The sequence below is a fragment of the Myxocyprinus asiaticus genome, chromosome 3, assembly GCF_019703515.2.
Source record: "Myxocyprinus asiaticus isolate MX2 ecotype Aquarium Trade chromosome 3, UBuf_Myxa_2, whole genome shotgun sequence".
NCBI lineage: Eukaryota > Metazoa > Chordata > Actinopteri > Cypriniformes > Catostomidae > Myxocyprinus > Myxocyprinus asiaticus.
The window spans coordinates 32,459,446-32,470,875 of NC_059346.1; the positions used below are offsets into that span (position 1 = coordinate 32,459,446).

Here is an 11,430-nt window from a genome sequence, read left to right on the forward strand (position 1 = left end):
CAATAACTAAATCAACCTACTATAATTTCAAAAATATTGTGAGAATTAGATGTTTTGTATCCAGTCAAAACTTGTTTATGCATTCATCATCAGAAGGGTCGACTACTGCAATGGGTGCCTGACTAGCCTTCCCTTAAAGACCATTAAGCAGTTGCAGCTCGTTCAGAATGCTGCTTGCAGAATTCTCACCAGAACCATAATAATAATAATAATAATAATAATAATTTTAAAGTACTATTACTCATTTATAAATCACTCAATGGCCTAGGACCTGCTTGCTGAATACAAACCTAACAGACTTCACAGATCATTAGGATCAAGTCAGTTTGAAATACCACGGGTTCACTCAAAACAAGTTGAAACAGTGTTTAGCTATTATGCTACCTGCAGCTGGAACCATCTTCCAGGAATTTCATTTTCATTAATATTTTTTTATTTATTTTATTATTTTTATTCTCATTTCTTGTTCTTAATTGGTTTTAAAATATATTTTTATGTATCTTGTATTTTCTTTAGCATTTTTATATAAAGCACTTTGAATTACCATTGTGTGTGAAATGTGCTACATAAATAAACTTGCCTTGCCTATGTGAAAACACTGCACATTTACAAACTAAAAGACACAAAACTGAAACCGATAATGTCCAACTACTGCCACTTTTGTGCAACTAATGTTGTAACTTTTATACATCAGTTTGAAGATTCACGTTAATGTTACTTTACAGGTAAGCAACAGCTACATGATGCGGCTAACTGCACATACACGTACACGTACACACACATGGATCATGGTATGGACTTTTTCATTGCCTTGGTATGATATAGCCCTAAGTATAAGATTATATATTTTCTATCCCCTACACCTAACCATCACAGTTACCCGTGAAAACCAGAAAATGTTTAAATTGTCATTGAGACATTATGTAGTATGTTATAAAGCCATTTTCCTCATGGGGACTGTTGGCTGGTCCCCAAAATGTAGGTGATTTCAGGTTTTACTACCTTTATGAGGACATTTTTGTTGTTGGCAAAACCTGACCTACAGACACACACACACACATCAGGATGTCTAATAACAAAATGGTGATTGCAGCCTGCAAAGTGGAGGTTAATCACTGTGGAATTATTCTGTTTAATTTGCAGCTGTGCATTCAGAGTTCACTGCAGTACTGTGATGGTACCTGCATGTGTGGGCCGAGCTAATATTCTTTTCCTTACTATTCCAAGTCCAGAGGCAATTTTTTATGCTGTAAACAAGACAATAAGATGATATATCACGCAAATATTATTTACAAACATGTACTTTTGTGCATTCAACATACAATTCTCTAGTTACATGGGGAAGGCATGTATTTTTGTATGTAGACTGTATTTTTCTGGTGCGCATGAGAATGTTAATTCAATACAGCGCAGTGCAGTTCTCTGCAGTGCAGGTTCGGAGAGTGTTACTGAGATTAGGAGACTCTTTATAGCGAGGGAGTAAAGGGGTGTGTGTGTGTGTGTGTATGTGTCTTGAGGAATGACTGGGGAAAGTGCAGTGGCAGCAGAACTCAGCTGCAGGAGCTCAGCACTCCCCTTCCCTCCCTCCCCTCTTGTCAAACCCCAACCCCACCTCTCAAGAGGGATTCTCCTTCAGCTCCATCCTCCCATTTTAATAATCAGTGTGATCGTCCTGAGCAAATTTGAACAGGACAGGATAATACCTGGACCACCCCATCTCTCTCTCTCCCTCTCTCCTATATTCACACAACACATGCACAATCTTATGAATCTTATTTTTTCCACCTACACACACCCACATGGGCATGCAGTCAGACTAGGAATTAAAGATGTGATCACACACACACACAAACACACACACACACACACACACATGTTGATGAGTCTTTGCTTATGAGGACTCTCCATAAAAATAATGATTTTTATACTGTATGAACTATAGATTCTATCCCCTAACCCTACCCCTAAACCTAACCCTCACAAAAACTTTCTGCATTTTTACATTTTCAATAAAACATTGTTTAGTATGTTTTTTAAGCAATTTGAATTATGATGACACTAGAAATGTCCTCATAAACCACATTTATAGCATAATACCCTTGTAATTACCAGTTTGTAACCTAAAAAAATGTCCTCGTAAACCACTTAATCCTGCCCACACACACACACACAACACACACACATTCACACACTGAATAGTTACTAACAAATACCCTAGTAATTTGTTGATTTTTTTTTTCATATAGATACTCTTTCATATATCTTTCATGTTTCCCTCAGGAATACCTGAGGCACACATAGCACAGTACTGAGATCAATAGGTGGGCTCTGTGTAGGCTGCATAAATTAAGTGCAAGGCTAATCTTATTTCCTAATTGCTCTTGACAAAGGCTGCAAACATCCATCACATTACAGACAACAGCACAAAAGACTGCACAGAGAACAGAGCAAAGCACAGATCACAGTACAGCACAGAGAAGAGACAGCCCAGGGATCACAGGCAGCAGGACACAAGCAATGAGCAATTGACAGAGCAGTGGAACACAGGGAGGTACTTGGACCTTTGAATATGGATGGGGAGAACAGGTTATAATAAAATCATTTCACCCCAAAATCTAAAAAAATAAAATAAGCAATTGTAGATTCAACTTCCTATTTTTTTAAGACCATTAATATTTTACAATTAATAAAATAATATACAATTAGGCACATTTCCCCCAAAACTGTTGTTATCATAATAATAACAATAATAATAATAATAATAATAATAAAATCAGTCTGATTACTGTAATAGGGGGAAAATAATTATATATATTTTTCAGTAAAAGTATTGACACATTATGTTAATGTATGGTATGTTTTACTGCCATTCATTTATGCTGATTTAAATTTAACAAAATTCTATTAAAGTAATTTTTTACATAATAAAAGTAAAAATGACTGAATTACAGTAATGAGAATTTAATGAAAATCACTTTTGAGAATAATGGGAAACAGCAAAACAAATTTAAGTGGCAAATGTGTTTAGTTGTCATGAAAAAGTCACAATACAAAAATCTTAAAGGGATAGTTCATACAAAAACATTTACTCATCCTCATGCCATCACAGATGTGTATGACTTTCTTTCTTCTGCAGAACACAAATTAAGAATTAAAAAATTTAGAAGAATGTTTCAGCTCTGTAGGTCCATACAATGCAAATGAATGGTGATCAGAAATCTGAAGGTCTAAAAAGCAGATAAAAGCAGCATAAAAGTAATCCATACGACTCCAGTGGTTAAATCTATATCTTCAAAAGCAATATGATAGGTGTGGGTGATAAACAGATCAATATTTAAGTCCTTTTTTACTATAAATCTCCACTTTCACATCTGAAAGTCACATGTGGTGCCTGTTTTGTTTGAAAAAAGTGGAGATTTATAGTAAAAAAGGACTTAAAATTGTATCTGTTTCTCACCCACACCTATCATATCGCTTTTGAAGATATGGATTTACCCACTGAAGTCTTATGGATTATTTTTATGCTGCTTTTTGGACCTTCAGAGTTCTAGCCACCATTCATTTGCATTGTGGGGACCAACAGAGCTGAAATATTCTTCCAAAAATCTTTGTTTGTGTTCAGCAGAAGAAAGTCATACACATCTGGGATGGCATGAGATTGAGTAAATGATGAGAGCGTTTTAATTTTTGTGTGAATTATTCCTTTAATGGTAAAAATAACAAAATAAAAAATAAAAATAGGCTTCATTTCCTATATATTATTCAAATAAATGATTTCTTATATTTCTTCTTTTGATTGTGTATAATGTGAAATGTGACCTGGACATGTTTTCGTGGGATTCATCCAACAAATTTTCTTTCACACTCACACTCTTCTTTCCTTGAAGTTGATGGATGGGTATGTGAGTGTATTTCTTAAAAGAGGTATAACATAAGGAGTCTTTCCTGCTGAAAATAAAACTGCAATGCAGATATAGTCTGCAATCTACACACACACACACAGAGAGAGAGAGAGAGAGAGAGAGAGAGAGAGAGAGAGAGAGAGAGAGAGAGAGAGAGAGAGAGAGAGAGACTTTATAAAGCTCCTTTATGTCAACTATCCCTTCAAGTCCCAATAACACCCCACACTCAACTTAAAAACACCTCTTCTTTATACATCCAATTACTCTTTCTTGCATCACTCCATTGAGCTGCAGAGTTACTTTGGACAGGAAAACATGTCCTTGCCTCAAACCATTTTTCAGTTTGCTTCTTGGTTAGGAACCTACACACTTTCTGAAAGTCACATTTTAAGTGTGTAAGATATTTCCAACAATATATGTACCGCTATCCCTGCATCCTAAAAAGAAAGATTTTAATGCAGCTTATTTTAATACAACAACAACAACAACAACAACAACAACAACAAAAAGTAGACAAAGAAGACATGAACAATGACACCCCCCTTTCAATTGGTGAAGATTAATTCCTTTGTTTACCTGAGAGAACACAGATCTGAAATTACAATATACACTGCCACCTGGTGTCTGATATGATTAAAATGCCACTCACTGTCTTTACAAAGCTGCATCTATGAAAAAAGCCTGGACTGACTCAACCAAAAGAAAGAATTCACCTTTTAAAGTACACGATAAAATACTCTAACAATGGTAAATACATATATATTAAGTGGCAATTCCAAAATCTAACACGCCCAAACATCACATAAATAGTACTAAAAAATAAAACACAGTGTCATTACAACATGCAATGCTGTGTCTGTGCCTTGTTATTGATGACAGATGATGGCAAATTTTCAACAAATTAAAAATTCCCAAATAAACCAGCGGGATGGGACCAAGCTCATCAGAATACATTATTGCGTTTCAAACGGCATTACTAATGCCTTCGTAGGGCACTTCGAAGGGAGAACAATAATGATAGCCATGCTGTAGAATCGTTCCGAAAATAATTTCCAAAAAAAAATGACTTAAGGGGTGGGTTCTTAGCTAACGTTATTTTTTAGCCCAACACCTTTCAGCCCTTCGAAACTGTCACAGTTGTAGGTAAAGGAATTGGGCCGTAGGGATGATCACTTCTAAACGGCCCATTATAGAGTAAGCGCGCACAACGCATGCGCATCTTCCTAGGGTGTCTGCGACGGTGAGCAAAACGCATGCGCAGTGCGTGTGTACTCCATGGTGTATGGTTACAAAAGTGGCTTAGGGAATTCCCCAGGAAAACACCTACGCAGACACACGGACTTTTCTGAAGAAACTGGGCAACAGCAAGCGGCTCACATTGTGAGCAATTTGTAGTTTTATAATGCTCCGGACATGGAGGGAATCTGAGGCTTGTGCTACGGCGCGTGCCGCTGTTGTTTGGGAATTCGTCCAGAAAAAGCTCATCTTCCCCTGAAAACATCAACAGTGTCAGACCGAATCCGTCTGGATAGAAGCGAAAACGGTGCACCTCGTCGCTTAGATAGTTGTTTGTCAGCAAAGGCAGTTTCTCTCGCTGCGGTTGACAAAATAAAAACGGCCGATTGAGATATAAATGGAGGGGACGCAAGATATTCACGATGAACCTCGTAGACAGTATGCACGGCCTGGACCGAGCTACGACACGATGGAGAAACGGGGGGCCTTGGACGCTGTCCCGGAGGACTGGTGCGACAGCGGGCTGGACTCCTTAAGCGGAGTCGGACTCGGTTTTGAGGGTCCCTTTACTTCTTACACCGAGGGCGAGCAGATATGGACACCTGGTCCGCCAGATGAGTTCCAAAAGAAGACACCTGTAGACTGTTTGTCAATTGGCGGCGGAGAAAGGCTTGATTCTGCCATCGAGGACTCGATTAACGTTGATGCGGTCATGGGGAGTCTGTCCGACGGGATCGGTACTATGATCCTGAGTGAGCCTGCAGGTACAGATAGACTTAATGTGTCAAACCCTGAGGAGGGTCGGCAGCGGAGGGAAGAGATCTTCAACACGCTCAACTTTCTGTCAGAGGATGGTGACACGTAAGTTTATCCAGTTTTTCTGATCACCTGGACAGGTATTACTTTAATGCATGTACTCAGGTGTCAGTATCAACTCTTAGGCTATTGGGAATTTCCTGGACTGACTGTTTGCTTTCTTTTTGTTTCTCAGGGTTCTCCATTTGGCGCTGATTCATGAGCAGTGGGGCTTTGTTCAGTACCTGCTTGAAGAAATTGCTGGGGACAATAGCTGGACTCCTTACCTGGACATCCAAAATGACCTTGGCCAGGTAAATGGCACACCTGCGTGTGAGTCCGTATGTGTGTTACGTTTCCATTAGGGCTGGGTATTGATACAGATTTCCCGATTCCGATTCGCAAGCTCTCGATTCGATTCCAATTTGATATCGATTCATATGGGTATATATTTCAGTTATAATGTCCCTTGTGCGTGCTTATGTAAGAAATGATCTCCCAGCTAATGCTGTTAATTTATACAGAGGACCTTCTAACTAGGTACATTACGAAAATATAAATTTTTACACATGCTAAAACCGGTACTGTCTTTTTAAGAAAACCCTGCATTTCTGTAAACAGCGTCTTTTAATTAGCGCATGTTCATGAGAGAGACTCGAATGGCTTTATTTGTGCCATGCACGATTATAATTATGTTTATAAAAATGTTTATTTTTTGTTGTTTATGATCAACAACTGACTATAGAGAACAGACAGGGTATTAAAAGAGACATTATTCAATGACAAATGGGTCACGTGGATCTCGTCTTTGGACACACATTACATGGAACAACTTTTACTCTCAACATGCAGTGAAAGGATCTCGCTGCTGAATACTCCACCACTATACTACACAATCACCGGTGAGTGAAATCTAAACATTTACCAGCCAGTTGCCAAATATATACATTTTAGTTGCATAGCGTGAAATTTGGTTGAAAATGGGAGTGATTTCCTCTTATTGTAGTAAAGAGTTGCACATAGAGTAAAAGATAGATCTTGGGATTTAAGAATCGATATCAAGATTGTTCAAATGAAGATCGCCATGCATCGGAAAATCAATATTTTACCCATCCCTAGTATCCATTCACCACCTTCACCCTCATTCTACTTTCTTCGGCCAGACCGCTCTACATTTAGCAGTCATCGTAGACCGGAGTGAGTGTGTTCGGGCGCTTTTGTGGAGTGGGGCCAGTGCAGAGCTCCAAGAGAGGGGCGGTAACACACCTTTACACCTGGCTGTAAGAGAGCTTCGCACAGAGTGTGTGAGAGAGCTGACCAGCTGCCCACGAACCCCTCCAGAGCACTTGAACATCACCAATTATGCAGGTACAAACACTAATATGCATTAAAAAAAACTTGTTTTGGCCCTCTTGGTTTAATATTGTTCATCTCATTCTTTTCATCAGTGTACCTGTCTATCTTTTCCAATGGCTTCTTCACTCTCCATCTCTCTTTAAGGTGTGAGTGCACTGCACCTGGCCGTGCTGAAGGGTAATTGTGACATCATCCGAATGCTGCTGGAGGCAGGGGCAGATGCCAATCAGCGGGTGAGAGGCGAATACCATTAAACTAAAAATAAAGCCACTTTTTTTAACAGAATATAAGTTCCCTCTTTAGTCATATGATATCTTTTTAATTGTTCAAAGTTTTTTTTATTGGAGCTTTTTTTTGGTTAATCAATAGGGCTGTAACGATTCACTTGACTTGGTTTGGTTCACGATACTGAACTCACGGTTCGTTTGGGTTCACTATTCTTTAAATTAAGCCTGAATCAAGAAAAGTTAAGATTTAAAGTTTTTTTTTTATTTTTTTTATTATTAGGCTACTTTAAATACATGTGCAAACAGATCCTTTCCTTTAAAAGGTAGCTAAAAGTACTGTTCTTAAAATTGCTAAATGATCCATCAGAGATGTACTGCGACTAAAAATCAGCCCAGAACAGGGCAGTGGTGACACCAACTGGAAATATTAGCTAATAATTCTGAAAATACAGAATACAAGATACATATGCTGCATACACACTGTTAGTGATTACATACATTTAAAATATTTTAAATTAGAATGGTATTTTTCTAAAATAATATTGTCTCTGATTACATCTAAATATTCTTTTCAAAAATGCATATTTAATGGAAGTGCATGCTTATCCAGTTAAATAATGACAATTTACTGATGAAATCAAATTAGACATGACATTTGATATTAGGATTATAGTCCAGTAGCATTATTATACATAATATTTAGCATTATTTATAGTAGATTTTTTTATTTTTTTGTATTTTTATTTTCTCCCCTTTTTCTCCCCAATTTGGAATGCCCAATTCCCAATGCGCTCTTAAGTTCTCGTGGTGGCATAGTGACTCATCTCAATCCAGGTGGCGGAGGACGAATCTTAGTTTCCTCTGTGTCTGAGACCGTCAATCCGTGCATTTTATCACGTGGCTTGTTGAGCACGTTACCGCGGAGACAGTGCGTGTGGAGGCTTCGCGCTACTCTCCGCAGCATCCACGCACAACTCACCACACTCCCCACCAAGAGCGAACCACATTATAGCGATCACGAGGAGGTTACCCCATGTGACTCTACCCTCCCTAGCAACTGGGCCAATTTGGTTGCTTAGGAGACCTGGCTGGAGTCACTCAGCAAACCCTGGATTCGAACTCGCAACTCCAGGTGTGGTAGTCAGCGTCAATACTCGCTGAGCTACCCAGGCCCCTATTTATAGTAGATTAATATGGCACTCTCATTAAACCTCTGTAAACTTTAATTTTCTCTCACACAGTCAGAGCAGATCACTCGTGCTTCAAACGGACATTCAATCCCTCACGTTGAAAAGGCATGTGTCTCTATTGCTGCTGGTTTCAGTTTCAGTTTTCGTAGTTTTAGCCGAACTCATCATACAACACTAGTGCCTGCTAGTGTGCAATCATATTGTAGAGCTCCTTGTGTGCAATGAAGCGATTTTCCATTTGAATACCCGCGTTACGTAGGCATAGGAAGTATGGAATTGAACAGAATTTTTTTTTCAAACGTCCCATCTCCACAATGCGCATCGTCACATTTTTGAACCGCGATATATCATGCCACGATAAACCGTTACGCCCCTATTAATTAGTCATTCTCTTTGAGTTTTTCCTTAGGATCTGGGGTCAGGTCGGTCTCCATTGCACTGGGCGGTGGAAGGTCAGAGGTCAGCAGTAGTGGAGTTACTATTGAGTGCTGGTGCAGTGGTGAATCAGCGCTCTTACGCAGGCCACACCCCACTCTATTGTGCCCTCTACAGACCTAACAAAGAGGTGCAGGCCCTACTTAGTGCCAATGGTGCCACATACACACAGGAGGATGAAGAGGAGTACAGAGTGAGTGAGGAGGTTAGAGGCAAATCAACACACATTCACCAACACAGAATGTGTAAAAATGGTTTGCTTCAGTGCTCATTGTTTCTCTGTACTGTTCATAGGAGGAGTTTGATGACGTCATCATTAATGGACAGCGGGTGCTGTAGCTGGAACGGACACTACTCTAGCTTTAGACGCTTTTAATTCCAGCTGAAAGATTGTGGTGTTTGAGTGTATGTGGAAAATGCTACTGTGTGTCTGTGTCTGTTTGTGCGTGTTATTCGTTTTAAGGTACAGTATGATCTCCGTATGCTGGTTTGGATTCAGGCTGATATAAGTCTATTGAGCTGTTCTGTTTTAAAAGTCTGTAGTCATGGAGGATCCAGGTTATTTGAGCCTTTTAAAAGTAGATAAAAACTACAAAAATGGAGGCAGCTTTCCATTTAGTAAAACATCTCATTGGCTCATTTTATGTGCATAATTAAGAACCTAATCCCTAGAATATACCAAACTCCTTGCACGCTGCACATGAGTGGCATGACTGTGATACTCTGATTAGTGGGAAGATTCATTATAGCCACAAAATGTGTTGATCTTCCTGAATAAAACAGTGGCTTTTATTCTTTATTTTTAAAACAAATTTATTAGCAGGATTAAGGTGAGGAAATTAAGCGAAAAAGAAAGGTTTTTAATAAACTGGTTATTACTTATGACTTTTGTACCTAATATTGGCTGTTTTTATCAAGTGCAGTGTCACAATTTCTATGGTGACAACCTTTCCAACTATCCATTGTGTTTATTTACAGTGGATTTTTGTTGTTGTCTTATAATGGGGCTTAGGGGTGGTAGACATGAGATACACAAGAGGTGGATATGTTGGATGGACAGTAGACCAGAGACGGTGTTTTTTTTATGCGTACCAACGCAAATATAAATATGTACTACAATGAAAGTGTTTACTGCACCCTCAAGAGATACAGTCATCTTAACAACAACACTGAATCCCATAATACAACAAGCCATTTTATAACAAACTCACAATTTAAATGCAAAGAAACAGAATCAGACCTAAATTCTAGATGATGGGGTGTTCATATCTGAGATTCAATTAACAGTCAAACTATGATATTGTTTGAAGTGTAATGCATCCAATAAACATTCCAAATTACATCATCAAAAACATGACAACAGAGTTTGTATTTTTGGCACATTACTTGATTTAAAATACACAACTAATTTTTGCAATTGATATAAAAGTGGTGAATGGGGATCTGTGTGATGGCATGATGATTGTGGACATTTCCAGTCACCTATTTTCTGTTTTGTTTGGGTAAGAAAGGATATTTTTAGCTGAGGATGATTGGTGCCCTCTGTTGGTGATATTGTATCTGCTACTGCTGATACTGCTTTTTTCAAATTAGTACAGATATTTTAAATTAGGGGTCCTGATCAGCCTGTACTTGTCCTCTGTGAGTTGACCATATACTGTTGACAGAATAAGTGTAATCCTGTTTTAAATTTAAAGATTGATGGTTATTTGTCCATTGAGAACATGTCATTGGAAAAGGTCAGGCTTGACCTTGTTCAGTTTAGGAAACCAGGCCAGAGTATCAAGCGGGGATAGACAGAAAAGAGAGATCATAGAGTAAGGAGAATTCATGTTGGATTAAACAAGGATATAAATGTCTTAAAGGTAGAGATTTGCAGTTGATTTTGAAAGCATCTTGGTTTACATTTGAATGTATCTTATCCATGTATAAAGAAACAGGCTGCAGTGTGACAGATCTTTCTCTCCTGTACATATTTCTCTTTACTTGGTGATGAGTGATGTGGTTTGAAAAACTCCAACCACGAATTAGAAACCATTCAAATGTACAATAAACAGACAAGTTTAAATTATGAGAAGATCTGAATCATTTTCACATGATTATTATCACTCACATAGTTAAACAGACCCCTCTTAATGCTGATGTATTTTCTGTTTTTTCTGAACACAAAGCTTAAGATAGCAGAATAAAGTGTATGTAGCTTGTTGCAGTTTTTGTAATATACTCTGAGCTTCGTTCAAAAGAGAACATCCTGAATAGATTGGCCTACTTTGTGATGTTTAAACCAAT

At 38.4% G+C, this 11,430-nt stretch overlaps 1 protein-coding gene across 2 annotated transcripts; it reads left to right on the top strand.

Moving 5' to 3' along the window:
- The first annotated feature begins 5,135 nt into the window (after positions 1–5,135).
- Positions 5,136–11,401, top strand: LOC127420481 (NF-kappa-B inhibitor beta-like). Of its 2 annotated transcripts, none has more exons than XM_051662820.1 (6): positions 5,136–5,999; positions 6,130–6,247; positions 7,097–7,301; positions 7,434–7,522; positions 9,116–9,334; positions 9,436–11,401. In XM_051662820.1, the coding sequence occupies exons 1-6, from the start codon at positions 5,536–5,538 to the stop codon at positions 9,478–9,480; spliced, it is 1,140 nt and encodes a 379-aa protein (XP_051518780.1). In that variant the 5' UTR covers positions 5,136–5,535; the 3' UTR covers positions 9,481–11,401. The 2 variants fall into 2 exon arrangements, with proteins under 2 accessions (XP_051518780.1, XP_051518771.1); XM_051662811.1 differs by having other exon boundaries at positions 5,139–5,999; positions 9,116–9,346.
- Positions 11,402–11,430: the final 29 nt, after the last annotated feature.